This window comes from Mus caroli, chromosome 6 (genome assembly GCF_900094665.2).
Source record: "Mus caroli chromosome 6, CAROLI_EIJ_v1.1, whole genome shotgun sequence".
Taxonomy (NCBI): Eukaryota; Metazoa; Chordata; class Mammalia; order Rodentia; family Muridae; genus Mus; species Mus caroli.
In genome coordinates, this window is record NC_034575.1 from 137,781,168 (window position 1) to 137,797,966 (window position 16,799).

Consider the following 16,799-nt stretch of genomic DNA (forward strand, 5'->3'; position numbering starts at 1 on the left):
TCCACTCACCAGAAGTCTTAAGATCCTGTGGCGGGGGCTGTGGGNAGCTGGCCATGTTCAACATCCTTAGTCATCAGGGAAATGCAAATCAAAATAACCCTGAGATTCCATCTCACACCAGTCAGAATGGGTAAGGTCAAAAGCTCAAGTGACAGCAGATGCTGGGAAGGATGTGGAGAAAGAGGAACACTCCTCCATTTCTGGTGAAATTTCAAGCTTGTACAACCACTCTGGAAATCAGTCTGGCGATTCCTCAAAAAATTGGACATAGTACTTAGTACCTGAAGACCCAACTATACCACTCCTGGGCATATAACCCAGAAGATGCTCCAACATGTAATAAGGACACCTGCTCCACTATGTTCATAGCAGCTTTATTTATAATATCCAGAAGCTGGAAAGAACCCAGATATCCCTTAACAGAATGGATATAGAAAACGTGATACATTTACACAATGGAATACTACTCAACTATTAAAAATAATGACTCCATGAAATTCCTAGGCAAATGGATAGAACTTGAAAATATCCTGAGTTAGGTAACCCAGTCACAAAAGAACATATATGGTACATACGTACTCACTGATAAGTGGATATTAGCCCAAAAGTTCAAAATATCCAAGATACAATTCTCATACCGTATGAAGCTCAAGAGGAAGGAAGACCAAAGTGTGGGTGCTTCGGTCCTTCATAGAAGGAGAACAAAATACTCGCAGGAGGAAATATGGAGACAAAGTGTAGAGCAGAGAGTGAAGGAAAGTCCATATGGAGACAAAGTGTGGAGCAGAGAGTGAAGGAAAGGCCATTCAGAGACTTTCCTACTTGGGGATCCATCCCATCTACAGTTATGAAACCCAGGCACTATTGTGAATGCCAGCAAGTGCTTGCTGACAGGAGCCTGATACAGCTGTCTCCTGAGAGGTTCTGCCAGAGTCTGACACGTACAGAGGTGGATGCTTGCAGCCAAGCATTGGATTGAGCTCAGGGTCTCTGATGGAGGAGTTGGAGAAGGGACTGAAGGAGCTGAGGGGGTTTGCAGCCCCATAAAGGGAGCAACAGTGTCAACTGGCCAGACCTCCCCTGAGCTCCCAGGGACTGGACCACCAATCAAAGAATACACATGGAGGAACCCATGGCTCTGGCCGAATATGTGGCAGAGGATGGCCTTGTGGATATCAGTGGGAGGAGCAGTCCTTGGGCCTGAGGGGGTTTGATGCCCCAGTATAGGAGAATGCCAGGATGGGAAGGTGAGAGTAGGTGGGTGGGTGGATGGGAGAGTACCTGCAGAGAGGCAGGGGGAGGGGAAACCTGGAAAGGGAATAACATTTGAAATGTAAATAAAGGAAATATCCAGTAAAAGAAGAAAAAGAGAGAAATGGTTTATTTAAGCTTGTGATCTCAGAAATTTTAGTCTACGTACATTTATTTGTGTTGTTTGAGGGTCTCTGGTAAGAGCACATACATGATGAAGCAAAGCTACCCATGTGACAGAATAGGACAGAGGTAGAAAGAAAGGGAGTGGGGTCTAGTGTCCTTCTTAAAGGAAAGCCCTTAGGAGCAGAGCTTTCTCCCAGAATTTTCACCTTCTCCAGGTTCTGCCACCTCCCACATTGCCATAGGCTAAGGACCAAGCCTCCAGAACATACAGCTTTGAGGAACATATTCAATACATAGCACCTTCCATACGAAATCATGCTGTCACACAGACAAGTCATTTGTGCCCGCCCAGCTACACCATTCTCACATGTGAAAGACAGATATGTGATAAAGTGTACAAAACTAAAATAGCTAATGAAGTACAACCTTAGACAATAACTGCCAATTTTAAGAGGATGATGTCGCCATCGCTTTTAGAGGATATTTGTAACTGCAAGCCACTGTAAACACAGGCTGTGAGTCATGACCTCAAGTCAACACCTCCACTTTAGGACGTGTATTTGAAAGAGAACTTGAAGTCTTGTGCCCCATAAATCAGGCACACACTAGTTAAGGGTCTCGCTAGCTACTTGGTTAAAAAACAGATCTGAAATATAGAAGTTGAATTGTGGATTATAGGTTTTCAATTAAAGTTTTAATGATACATCATTTGATGGGGAAAATTTGAACTGCTATATTCTGAAGCATGGCAAGATAAATGTATAAGACAAATGTGTATAAGGGTACATTGTACATTTTAAAATAGGAAACATCTGAACATACTGTTCCCGAGTGTTTTTCTAGGCAGGCACTGGGGAAACACTGGGGAAAGGTCTGGCAGTGAATGCAGTTGGGCGGCCAATAAAAATCCAACAAGAGGTGCGCTTTTGCCTTTGATTCCCTTGAGAAACAAATATTGTCAAAAGAAATAAAAATCTAATGCTATTAAGCTAGGGTAAAACAAAACCAACAATGTTCTTAAGTATCACAAACATACAAAGTGGAAACTTAGTGCACTCTTCCTTTTAAAACTCACAACACCAACAAGATAGAGATAAAACAGAACATCAATAGCTATATGTGAGCTTAACTCATCTACTGAGAACAAGATAACTTAAAATTAAAATGAAAATTCAAACCATAGCTATGTTCACTACTAAAAAAACACACCTAACACAAGCTAATTTTATAAGGTTGAAATTTTTATTGCCATAGGTATGCTAGGCAAATACAAAGAAAATGGAGTCAGAAGTCAAAATATTGATGAGGAAAGAGAGAAGGAAGTCCTAAAGCGTGGGACTTACTTCAATTGCAAGAAGATAAATAATGGAACTTTCACCTAGACTGTGAAATTATGAATAAAGATGCGAGATGTTATAACTCTTCATTAAATATTGTAAAGGCGACACATATAAAGCAGAGCTTGTGAGACTCACAAGAGAAATTCACAGAATGCACCAATAAAAGGGGACCCTAACACACAACTTCCAAACTGTGACAACTCGGGTGACACAAGGAGAGAATGTGGTCATAGAAAACTGCAGTAAAATGAATAAGGCAAATGGCCTAATCCATGTCACTTTCTCCACACTGAAAACAGAGACAAAAGTTTCTTTCCTTGTGCCTATCAGACCACAAGAAAATCTAACAAGTTCCGGAAAGCAGACATACTGCTGACAGTATCATTTAATCATGATATAGTAAAGATTGATAGATCATTTCAAAAAGCTAGAAGACAATTAGGTTTGGAAACTTAAAAACAAAACATATTTTAATAGCATTTGGGTCAAAGGAAATGGCAGCCTCAGATTTCCAAAGTTTCAACAGAGCAGTGTCCATCATCCCGACAACACACAGAAGGCAAACAGCAATGCTGGTCTGAGAGACATCCCTGCTGGCCAGAAACCACAGAAACATATTGGAACATAACACAAACAGCCCCAACAGAGACTTGACAGTATCTCACGTATTTAAAATCAGACACTTGCCCCACTGTTTAAACAGTTAAAGATGGAGACAAAAGGAAAATTATTCACACTTGTTTTCTGAAACAAACTATTCATACCAGAATTTCAAGAAGTATAAGGCCCCAAAATAAGAAACCAGAGATAAATATCACTTGTAAATATCCATCAGCACTCTACAGGAATATAATCTATCATGGCCAGAAAAATAAAACAATGGCCATCCCTGTGGACCTAATGAAAATTTGATAAAATTAAATTTTCTTTTAAAACACTCAAAAAGTAAAAAATACATAGTCCTTTGCGTGAAAAACTCTAACAACAGATATGAGAGAAAGACAGGGAAAAACTTCCCACTAAATTAAAGGTCATCACTGTCACTAAGCCGTTCAGAAAGTGGACGGCAAGACAGGGTTCTCTCCTTCACCTCTCAGCCTTTCCTCAAGATGTTCTTCTCAGCAAGGATGTCCATCGTCACCCATCAAAACTGCAAGCTGCCGGAACTTCAGAAGCACCAGTTTCTTATCTCCCTATGTTACTTACGGTTGCCATAATATAAACTTTATTTATTGTGCCTTTTTATGATTAGTTCTCACATGCTGGGACTCTAAATACTTAGGACAGCAGTATTTTCAGAACAGATTCAAAAATACTTATTAAATAAAAACTGAAATAGAAAAGGACATTAGAAGACATAGACTTTGTCCATAAGACAAAACCAATATTATTTGTAAGTACTATCACGGTATATCTAGGAAAATTAATGCCAACTAAAACACAGCACAAATAGAATTCAGTGAAAACGCCAGTTACAAATTGATGGCTACTCATATCCATCAGATTACAGATATTCTTGAGATATGTTTATAGAATATATCAGATATAATGACTATTTACAATATTTAAGAGTCAAAATAGTGCCATCAATAGTATTCACACAAAAAAAGTTTATAATGGATTTAAAAGGAAACAGGTAAGACTGAAGAAAGTCACAAAGTGTAATGGGGGAATCTAAAGAACAAATGAAAATATATGCTATGCTTCTGGAGAGGCAAATTCAACATCTTAAAGATGACTCCTAAAGAACATTAACTCATACATTTGTGACTTATCCATATAAGAATAATCTTATTTTACAGTTCATAAACAAAAAGTCAGAAAAAATATAAAAATAAAAATTTGAATCCGTAAAAAAGTTAAAGCAGTATTATGTCTATGCCTGAGCAGATACATGAATGTGCCAATACAAAGGTCACCATAGATGGTCCATGAGTAAAGGCAAGTGCACTTAGAAATTTAGGATGTGACCAGTGCAGAGAGGGGGAGATCAGGAATGGCTTATGATAACACACCTCTCACTGTACAGGATAAATAACAAACACGGGAAGAAAGGGTAAATGCAAATAATGAGATCAGAAAAGATTTAAAAAAACAAAAAAACAAAAAACAAAAACAAAAAAACCCTGGTCAACCTTTTATAGACCCCCAAGTGCACTGCAATGGGAGCGAGTAAAATTCAGAGCAGTTAACAACCATGCATGGGACTCTTCAGCAAGGCCAAGATAAAATGCACGGATGAAGTACCACTCATTCATTCCAAAGAGTTGTTCAGTGAGGGTGTAATCATCCTCTAGAAACTGATGAGAACATTAAGACTAAGAAAGATAAGTACACAAAATACAAGTAGCTCGTGACCAATGAGAAGATGCTCAGCCTTATTCATAAGAGAATTACAAGTTAAATAACATGGATGATGGAGGCCATAGGTCTCTCTCTCTCTTTCTCTCTCTCTCTCTCTCTCTCTCTCTCTCTCTCTCTCTCTCTCACACACACACACACACACACATCAGATTGGCAAACAATCAACAATTTAATTAGCATCTTAGATGCAAGTCACTAGGTCTCTCATATACTGCTGGCGATCATACAAATTGATACAAGCACCATGGAATTATTTGGCAATACTTTGACAAAATCACACAAGAAAATAACACTGTGACTTGCAAATTCTGCTATTGAGTTTCCATCCTGATAGTCACAAACTGGCACAGCAACAAGCCTTCAAGGCTGTCTCCTGAAACGTGGCTAACAAATGGCTCACAACATTGGAAAGCGACCCGTCCGGCATGTAGAACTGGTTAGATAAGTCCCGATGCCTCCATATAATGGAAGTTATACTCTAAAAACTAAAAAATGATGTTTGCCATATTGATGTAAAAGTGTCTACAAATCCCTGGTGCAGAATAGTAATAGGCCACTGCCTTTGTCAGTGATGGCAAGGAAGAGTGAATAGTCTTTGCTTTTATGGAGCAAATTTGAAAAGGATGTGTCTCTCTCTAGGAAGACACAGAGACAACTGGTAGAATAGGTTAGAACAGAACAGAAGAAGATGTGTTTCAGACATAAGAAGAATTTTACTTCATACTTTAAAAACCATTTGTCACCTTTAATCACAAGAATATATTTTCTCCTGAAAAAACTACAAAGTGATACTTTCATGACGATGGAAAGTAGTGTACTTGCTAGTGAAAGGGCTCAGGACTTAGGCTCAACAGCACCATGCAGTCCTGAGGTGGTCACAGGGAACCAAGCGAGCACTGCCAATCCCCGGTAACCAGGAAATTCCAGCGTATCTGTCTCCATATCAAGCCATGCTCATGTCTTCCTCCTCTAGCTCTCCATTTAAACATTTTCATTTATATTGTGATTCTCGTTCTACTGTTTACAGCCGGATGGTTATAAATATGGCCCCAGAGATCACTGTGTTTTCTGACAGTTAATTTTTAAGGAGTATTTTAGTGTGTTCTTTGACACTTTCATACATGCATCCAATACGTCTTAATCATATGTAGCAGGCACTTCCCCCTTTACCTCATTTCCAGGTCCATGTCCTTATCTTGAATAAACATTGTGCCAATTATTAGTCCTCCGGTGTGTATGGGTGTGGAGCAATCACTAAGGACATGGGCAAACAACCAGTGACCACACCCCGAAAGACAAGTGACCATCCTCTGCCAGTTGACAGTAGTTGCTCAGTTAGGGTGGGGCCTCGAGAGTCTCTCTTCCAACCGTGCCAGAATTTTAACTGGATCCATGTAGGACAGATCTAGTTCTGGCCGACTCAGTTGCAGTGAGCGCCTGTGGTGCGTTATTTTTGGTTTGCATGAATTTGGAGGAAGTGCCTCAGGTTTCACTTGTGGAAACAGGAGAAGCTGGCCTTGTAGGTTTTCTGTTAAAGGTTTAGTGAAATGCCTCCCACAGGCTGGTGCATTTTCATCTTTTTAACTCTCTTTGATACTAACCAATTGGCTGTTAAGAAGTCCTGACCCACGTTTTTCTGCGGTTCTGAACTCCCGAACGCCATGATGGAATACCTGGTTAACAGTCTCTCAGAATGAGAGTTCTAGTCAGAGGTCGTCATCGTTGTCAGTCCGTGTACAACACACCTGTGCCTTTACTTTTCACTCTGTCAAGAATGGATGGCAGTTCCCTACCCTTGAGTTAAACCTTCTCTCATTAAATACAGTGGTTTTCTATTTAATAATTCCTTCCCCTCTTAATTCAAATATAATATTCATTGCGCATTAAAAAGTCATCAGTATTTAGCACCTTCATACCTAGTACTCACTAATATATTTTATTAGTGAATTGTAATTTGCTTCAAGTGAGAATCAACTTACAGTGACTCTCAATCACCCTAATGGGGACATTTAAATGATTTTTAATGTACTTATGAAACAGATGTCCCCTTGGCTCAAAAAAGCCCTCTTTTAATTATCAAGTAATCCATACTATTAACTATGAACTCAATTAATCGATTAAAAAACTAGTATCATGTAGAGATGATGAATAACCTGTGCTAAACCATGAAGGAGGCACATAGAAAGGACACACCCTTAACGTGCCTGAGCAAATCAGAGAGTTCAGAATGACTGTCATAAAATAACGCAGACTACAATGCATCCCACAGTAAATACTGAATGAGGTTTGTTTGTTTTTTCAATAACTCTCTTTTTTAAATTCCTTCAGCATCTGTACATTAAGAGACTATCAAGGGAGTCATTATATCCACAATAAACTGAGTTTAATCCTTGGGCAAAAATAAAAAATAAAAAAAAATCAGAAAATTTGAGTGAAAACAAAAACTGAAGTTTTATTTTATTGACATAATGTTGTGGCTCAAGGTAAAACTGGCATTACTCTGTAATTGGATAAATACCTAGTGTGTGCGCATAAAACCGATAGCAGACTTTGTCCTTTGGAGACATGGATGAAGTAAATCCTGGGATAAAGCTAGATCGACTAGGCAGTGTGTAGAGCAATGGCGGTGTAGGTATAAACCAAGCTAGATAGACTAGGCAGTGAGCAATGGCGGTGTAGGTATAAACCAAGCTAGATAGACTAGGCAGTGAGCAATGGCGGTGTAGGTCTAAAACTATGCGAGTTCAGCTGGGAATCGTCAAGGTAAAAAGCAGACCGAGAAAGATTTTACTTTTGCTTGGGCTTTGGAAAAAGGTAACAGTTTGACAGCCAAAAAATGGTGGTCAACTCATCTTAAGGGAAGCAAATAAAATGAAAACTGTCTAAAAGACAAGGCAAAGAATGTTTGAAGGACTGAATATGTCAGTTACAATAGACATAATAATGGAGAATAAAATAAATGAGTAAACAATACAAGCCGACTTTGGTGAACTAGGAAAGGCCCATGGCCTCAAGCACGATGCCCCTGGTTCCATCCCTGGGCCCACATGGAGGAAGGAGACCATCACTTCCCACAGATGTCCTCTGACCTACACCCAGGTGCAGTGGTATACACTTACCCACTGATAAAATAAATAAAAATGAAAATTTAAAGTATAAAAGGGTAATTTTATCCAAAGAATAGTTTTATAAACATGGCTGTAGAAAACAGTAATCACTGGAAACAAACAGATTTGAAGTCTAGGGGAGTGTTAGCGGATGAGCCAACAGACCAGGCTAAATGTTTGGATCTACATCTGTGGGTTAGGACAAACCGATGTAAGTACAAACACAGAGTGAATCCTGGCAACTCCAAGTGTCTATTCCATCCTTACCACACAGCAACCTCTTGACTTTTATCACCACTCACCCCAGCTGTCCAAAAGTAGGTCACTTGTCACAGAAAATTGATTAGCTTAGTCATCATGACAGACTGAAGTAGCAGACCTGGGGCACATACCCAGTTTACTGACTTCTAAAGGCTACTATTGAACTGGAGGGATGTCACAGAAGTTATGAACACTTCCTATCCTTCCAAAAGGCCTGAGTTTGGTTGCCAGCATCTCTGTGTGTGGCTCACAACAGCCTATAATGTCAGGTCCAGGATATTTAGTGCCCTTTTCTGACTTCTATGGTCACCCCCCCACCCCCACATACACACACACACTTAAAAAATAAAATATATCTTTAAGACCACTCAGTCTCTCTAACTTGCTGTCCTGGAACTCACTTTGTAGACCAGGCTGGCCTCGAACTCAGAAATTCTCCTGGCTCTGCCTTCCCAGTGCTGGGATCAAAGGCCTGCTTTACCACGCCCGGCAAGGTTTTAACTTTAAGTTGCAGTTTAAATAATGGTGTTAATCAAAACTGAGCATGAACTATCAAGAAAAGAGTTAGTTCAAGCAAGCAAGACACAAATCCCACCTCCAGCTAAGTAGCTCGGCATCTTGAACAGTGAACATTTCCACATCATCTGAAGAATGTTCCGTCCCTCTTCTTCTGCTGGTCCAGTTTAATCTTTGCCAGAGTCATGGAGACTATGCTGGACTCATTCTGACTTAACTAACATTCCCTGGGTTTGTTTGTTTGTTTGTTTGTTTGTTTGTTCAGGTGAGAACTCTCCAGACAAGAGCCCTAAGGTGCAGTTACTAATGACGTATGAGGACTCGAAGCTCACCATCCTAGTGAAACACTTGAAAAACATCGTAAGTTCCTTCCATATCAAAAGAGCCATCATCTGCCTCCTTTGGGTCATAAGTATCAACATTAGCACAAGCAATGGGTACAACAAGCAAGTGTAGATGTGCACCCAGCAGCCAACTTCAGCAGTTTTTGTCTCAGTGAACATGACCTTTTAAGGTAGAGGCTACAGAATATCTCACAGGGAAGTTGCCAAATCAACACAGGACCACATTCAAAATGAAGTTTCAGGAAAATCTATGAACAGTCTCTGAGAAAGCAGGAATGGTTGAGGGGAGAGAAGGAGACTGGGTTCCAGAATTTCCATGGCTCTCGTGGAAATTCTCCCCGAAGTTCAGCGGAAGACCCACTCTCTTACTGTGGGGGCCAGACCTCTACTACCTCCCTCAGCGGAGCTTGAAAGAGGATCATCTTTCTAAAGCTAACAGTTGCTTAAGGTTTCCCCCTCCCCAATATTCCTGTGGCATCCTTATTTTTACTTTTATGCCATGTTCTTCATAACCACCTTCTGATGTCATTGTTTAGATATATCTCTTTCTCCTCAAAAATTGGGACTTTTGTTGTTCTAGGACTTTGTTAGAAGCATTTGAAACAGCTTTTCATTTTTTCCATTTTGGCCAACATTTCATCTTTATTTCTTTAAATTATCACTAGCAACAATTTTTTTCTATTCATTGATATTATATTATCCTGATTATTCTCTCTCTCTCTCTCTCTCTCTCTCTCTCTCTCTCTCTCTCTCTCTGTGTGTGTGTGTGTGTGTGTGTGTGTGTGTGTGTGTGTTAAAGGGCAAGCCTTTCCTCTATCATTCTCTGCCTTATGTTTTTGACACAGTCTCTTGTTGAATCTAGGACTCACTGATTGGCTAGGCTGGCTGGCCAGTGAGCTCCAGATTGCTATCCCCTGGCTCCTACCCACTCCCTCCCTCCCTCTCTAGCACCAGGGTTCAGATATAGCTGCTGTATCCAGCTTTTACTTGGGTGCTTGGAGCCTCCATTCAGTTTCTCATGCTTGAACATCAGGCATTTCACCCACTGAGCCATCTTTGCAGCCCTTCTCTGGTCGTTCTTGATGCTGTGGTCCTGTTTTGATGTCTGTACATTGAGGAAGTAGATAGTTATTTCAGTCTTGGCAGTCTGCCGATCCAGGGAACCTTGGAAATACAGCAGCCCTGTCTGGAAACCCTGGGCAGGTTGTCCATTGTGTTGAACTGAAGGTAAGCATGAGAGCAGTGGTTGGCCCACAGAGGAAAAGCTCATATCGCTTCTTTGTGGAAGGTTCAATTGAATGGAAGTGCCTGCAGGCCAGAATCCAGCTTCAAGGTGAGAGGGAGCGAATGAGACAGGAAAGAAGACAGTGCATGGAGATTTAAATGGTAGGTGACCCTGAGGGCTAGGAGACGCTTCCCTTGAAGGCCTTCAGGAGAGCTTCATTAAAAATGAAAATCAGAGAGCAAAGGAGAAAGAGAGAGCACCATCCTGACGAGGGATGGCAGTTGTCTGGGAGGCCAGAGAGCTTTCAGTATCACAGGGTAAGTGACAAATGATCTGAGTGTGAGCCTCATAAACAGAAAATGGAAACGGAACATCACATGCTCTGCCAGATGTCCCCGAATCTGCCAAATGGTCTCTCCATGTGACATCACTACCAAAAACACTGCACAGGATATACAAAAGCCAGCTCAGTTTTGGCTGTATTCCTTGTGCACATAAGACTTTCAGAGTGTGTTTGGAAGGACCTAAAGGAGCAGTCTCTTCCTCACATGACATGTGTCTGCTACAAACTATATTTAATAAATATTTATTCAGCAAGCAAAATAATTGGCCTAATTTGTAGGGGACCCATCGTTAGAAAACAGTATTAGCCAAAAAGCCATGGCTGCTTCTTGCTAAATTTGTAGTGCTGGCAGTTGGCAATTTTTGAGATATCAGGGCACATATTTTCAAATTTTTATAGATGTTTCATGTATTTAAAAATTATCTGAAAATGAAGAGCCATCAATAGACACCTTGCTGAGCATACACAAAGCCCTGGGTTCAATCCCCAACACTACCTAAACTAGGCGTGGTGACCCACAAATGGAATCCTGGTGCTTTGGAGATAGAGACAAGAGGATGAGACGTCTAAGGTCATCCTCAGTTATGTAGCACATTTGGGGTGAGCCTGATATATGGACAAACTCTGTCTCAAAATGAAACAACTATCTTCCATTGCTTTGAATAAGAAAATTGTTGTAAATCAGAGTAGCAGTTACTCAAGAATTGTTTGCATTGGGAAATGAAAATGCAGTCAGTGTTATATATGACGACACGTGTGTTCATGGATCTTGATCATCTGCATCACTGTGTGACAAAAGGAATAGTAAGAAATATTGTTAAGTCAAAAGAGTTTATATAAATTTGTTACACACTCTTTAGTCTTGAAAACAGTCCCCTTAGAGATGACATATCTATTTCAGTAATGTCATTACGCAAAGCAATTTAAACAAAGCCTATTGAAATTGCTTTCAGATCTGGCATATAAATCTCACGGTAAGCCGGGTGATATTTTTCAGTGGCCATGCCTAATTTTTGATCAAAAACAATATTAACTAAGTTGGTCACCCATTCCATCCAACTGATGAATTCCTAAATTACTTTTGACAGTTTCCAAAAGTGCGTGTTACACTCAGGAAGTTGAGCCTACCAACGAGGTCCTTCCACAGAGAGTGTGATGAGGGGTGGGGAAAAGCAGGAACTAGAGATGGAAATAAAAACATCCAGGAGGGGCCAAAGGCCACGGAGCCCTGCCCACTGAAGGGGGCAGGGCCAGGCGGTGTCAGAGCCCTCCGGAGCATCACTGAGACTGTTTCAATGCGCTCTCCACTTCCTATCTTGTCTTTCTTCTTTCTTGTTTGTTTTGCTTTGTTTGCTCTGATTTGAGACAGGATCTCGCTATATACTCTAGGATGACCTGGAATTCCATTTGTGCCCTTAAGATACAGGTAATTCTCCTGCCTCAGCCTCCCAAGTGACAAGTTTACACAGGCACTCACCACTGCTCTATTTAGTTCTAGTCTTCGCAGTCTGCTAACACTGAGAAAAGCCAGGACTCCAAACTTCAGTTGGAGGTCTTCTTCTCTTCTACCTCTAGCTTCATAACTTCTCACCTTCCTTGTCTTTTTCTCCCTTCATTACAACTCCTGCTCTACTCTCCCCAAATCCAGAGCCGTGTATGCTGCTGGTAGACTGCTTCTCAAAATCCCCTCAGAGTCTCAAACTCTACATGCTCCAAATCCAACTTTGATGACTGTACCCTAAACACATAAGCCATCTTTCCCATCATAGTCTCACCGTCTGCCTTCAAGAGACACACGCTGAAGCTCTTAGTCATTCAACCCCACTTCCCTTACAAGATACATTTATCCTGTCTGAAAATCCTATTTGAAAAAGAAACCCACATGCCCACCATTTCCCATCCACAATCCTTCAAGTGGCCATCATTCCCCCAGCTGAAACACTGCTGTAGCTTTATCAGGTTCTTCGCTTCTGCCCCTGGTTCTTTTCATCTGTACTGAACCTAGTAGCCAAAATATTGCTCTGGGGAGAAATAACAGTTCCTATAATTTCTTTCTTGAGAGTCTTTTGAAGTCCCATCTCCTCACAGTGAAGTCAAGAGACACCTAATGGTACATGAAGTTGTAAGTGGCTCATTCCCTTGAGAAGTTCAAACTCAATTCTGCCTGGAGCTCCCCCAGTTGTTGTAGGCCAACCTCGATGTCTGCTTGCTGTTCCTGGAATATGAAGGCAAGTGCTGGCCCAGGACCTTTGTACCCACTGATGGCTTAGCTGTGCATGTCTGACATGTCCTTGTCATTTCTTCAGTGAGGCCTCTCTGCACTCCAGTCCTCTTTTGTTCCCACTTCAAATTTTTCAAATAGTTTATTAGCAACAACAGAAAAAGCAGGTCACTCCTGTGCACAAATAAGGACTAAGATTCTTTTCATCTTTTGGAAGTAGTCACAAAAGTTCTTTGCATTTTCCAAACATTCTTGTTTTCTTTGTGTGTGTGTGTGTGTGTGTGTGTGTGTGTGTGTGTGTGTGTGTGTGTGTGTGTGTGTGTGTGTGTGTGTGTGTGTGTATATGTGTGTGTGTGTGTGTGTGTGTGTGTATGTGTGTGTGTATGTGTGTGTGCATGTGTGTGAGTATATGTGTGTGTGTATGTGTGTGAGTGTATGTGTGTGTGAATATGTGTGTGTGTGTATGTGTGTGTGTGTGTGTATGTGTGTGTGTGTGTGTGTCCTGGAGCTGGTGTTACAGCAGGTAGTCGATTACTCAGTATGGGTGCTGAGAACCAAACCCAGGTCATACACATGAGCACCACAGGTTTTTTAACTATTGAGCCATCTCTGCTACTCTCAGAGGGTTGTTAAGTTATCATTTCTCCCACTTATTAAAAAAAAAAGAGAGAGAGATTGTATGTGAATACAGAGGACATAAAAAAAATCTATAAATTCTTAAATTATTTTCTTTGCTCATTTCCAGTTCTAGCTAATTGTAATTTAATTATAAAGCCTTTAATGTTTTTGCATACCAGGGTAATCAGACTCCAGAAGTTGTGCTTGATTTTATATTAATATTAAAATGAATTATGCCTGAAGTCCTGTTATATTAGGCTTGATGAGAAGAACTGTTTATCTTATATTAAATCTTTGAAGCTTTATTCTAGAAACTCCTTTCCTCCTATGAGAACACAGGCTCAAACAAAATGCTTCAAAAAAAAAAACCCCATCTTTTCCCTTTCAAAGCAGCACATGATTACTGTACGGATCGCAGCTGACAAATGGCTGCAGCAGTACAGCAGCCTGCATATGAATCAGAAAATGGCCTAGTCGGCCATCAGTGGAAAGAGAGGCCCATTGGTCGTGCAAACTTTATATGCCTCAGTACAGGGGAACAACAGAGCCAAGAAGTGGGAGTGGGTGGGTGGGGGAGTGGGTGGGGGAGCGTGTGGGGGACTTTTGGGATAGCATTGGAAATGTAAATGAAATAAATACCCAATTAAAAAAAAAAGAAGATGAAGGCAAAAAAAAAAGCAACATTTAACATTTAGATTTGAAATATTTCGTTGCTCTAAGGTTTTTCCAGGTACCCCATTTGAGTTACTCTGCCCCACTGTTTCTGCAGTGTTCAGTGGGTGTGTCCTCCAAAGGGACAGAATTCCCTAGTCTGTCATTTCTTCTCTTTCTTCTTCTCCCTGTGATACAATGTAAATATTCCCAGACCTTCAGAGTTACCATGACCAAGAAGCCCGTGTTTCTGAATCTCATCACTGTGCCTCGCTTGCACCAAGTCGGTGTTTACTTAGAATGAGCTGATTGTAGTGCTCTGACACAGGAGTTGCCTTGGTGGGAAACGATTTCACAGGACACGAGAGAGGCGGGCAGACTTGCTTATGAAACAAAGGAAAGACAGAACAGGCAAGCCTCCAAACCAAGTCCCTGTGTTTCCTGGTTCTGTAAACCTGTTCTGCTTTGTTCATGAGTGTATTTGCGTTTGTATAGTGTCTATTCCAGTCATTTGCCAGTTTTATTGTTTGAATTGTGCATTTTGTTTTGTTGTAGTCTTCATATATTTTGGATATAAATTCATTCCCTGTCAAATGAGTAGTTGGTCAAGATTCTTTCCTATTGGCTGGCTTTCCACTTTATTATGATTTTGCTGAGCTAAACTTTTTTTAAACTAGTCAGAAAATCGCTGCTTGAAGACTTGAAGTCTTCCTCCTTAATTCACCCAACAGTTCAACTGCATTTTGGGTATTTCATCTGGGCCTTTTACATAGTTTGAGCTGGTTTTTTTGTTTGTTTGTTTGAAATAGCAAGCATTAGTCTCATTTCAATTTTCTTTAATTCAATTTAATTTAATTTGTGTGGGTGTTTTACCCACACAAATGGTGTCCACAGAGGCCACAAGAGTGTGAGAAATCCCTTGGAGGTACAGCTAAGGCACCATGTTGGTGCTGGGAATCAAACCCAGGTCTTCTGGAATATTAGCTGGTGCTCTTAACCACGGAGCCATCTCTCTACCCCTTCGTTGTATTCTTCTTCACATGTAAACACTATTTTGCCAGCACTACTTGTTAAAAGAGTCTGTCTTTTTGCCTATGTTTTTTAAGTTTTTAAAAATTATTTTAAATTATATGGTGTGTGTGTGAAGTGTATACTCCCGCGCGCATGTGCACGTGTGCACACACACACACACACACACACACACACACACACACACGTCCATGCACTTGAGATTAGGTGCATGCAGGAGTCAGAAAAGGGAGTCAGATTTCTTGAAGCCTAGAGTTGCAGGCCTTTGTGAACCTCCTGACATGGGTGCAGGGACTGAAAGGGGTAATCTGCAAGATAAAGAAACACTTTTAATGGCTAAGCCATCTCTTCAGCACACAGACTTTCCCTATATTTCTAAGTGGTTTATCAAGAATCAAATAGCAGTAGCTGTGTGGGTTCCTTTCTGGGTCTTCTATCCTGTTTTCTACATGTTTGATATGGTTTGAGCAACTGTCACACTATGTTTTCTTACCATGACTCTGGAGTAGAGGGAGCCTGAGGTCAGCCATTGGGATACCTCCAGTATTGCTCTTTCTGCTGAGAGTTTTTGACAGTTCTGCGTCTTTGTACTTTCATGTAAGTGTTATGACTTGGGGATAGATGAGATTTGCAGAGAATGTCACTGGAATTTTGACAGGGATCCCATTGACCCTGTAGTACACTTGGTAGTACAGGCGCTTCCCTCATGTTGATTCAGTAGGCACGCGATGACAGGAAGGTTGTCTGACCATTTAGTCCTTCAGTCACTTTCTGCCCAGGTTATGGACATTCATCTTACCAATCCTTAGCATCCTCTGTGAAGTTTATGCCTATGTGCTGTATTTTTTTTTTGTTACATTCTGTGACTTAGAATAATTTTTCTTGACTTCCTTTGTAATGAGTTTCTGCTGTACAGAAAAACTACTAATTTTGTATGTGGATTTTCATATCCGTGAACTTTGATGAATGTATTTATAGTCTTCAATGCTGAGCAATTATTTCTCAAAGAAATCAATCCTACACCTTCTATAAATTTACTAGCATCAATATTTTTAATATCAACAACTTTAATTTATGTTTTTGTGTTTTTTTTTATTTTTGTTCCCAGGTGTTTATGTTCTGTCCATATGTTCTAAAATCCTTCTTTACATTGCTCTTTCTAAATATATCTTGCCTCTTACAGGTTTAATGCAGATAAGGCTATAGCCTCTGCCTTTAAATGTAGTATTTTCCAATACTCAGGGCCTTGACTCTTAAAACTAATCGCCTAATTTAATATCTTGTGACTTCAAAGATAAAACAAACTTCCCCCTAAATTTAAATCTCCATTTTTAATTTTTCTTTCCATTTGCACTTTTCTGTCTGATGGACACTTATACTCCGATATCTTTCCATCTCAAAAA

At 40.4% G+C, this 16,799-nt stretch overlaps 1 protein-coding gene across 6 annotated transcripts in view; it reads left to right on the top strand.

Moving 5' to 3' along the window:
- Pik3c2g (phosphatidylinositol-4-phosphate 3-kinase catalytic subunit type 2 gamma) overlaps positions 1 to 16,799 on the top strand; it is a 332,394-nt gene that overhangs the window by 289,110 nt on the left and 26,485 nt on the right. For all 6 annotated transcript variants that reach the window (XM_029478871.1, XM_021164809.2, XM_029478870.1 and 3 more), the window contains one exon: positions 9,231 to 9,325. In XM_029478871.1, the coding sequence (XP_029334731.1) occupies positions 9,231 to 9,325 (95 nt within the window). The remainder of the gene's footprint in view (positions 1 to 9,230; positions 9,326 to 16,799) is intronic.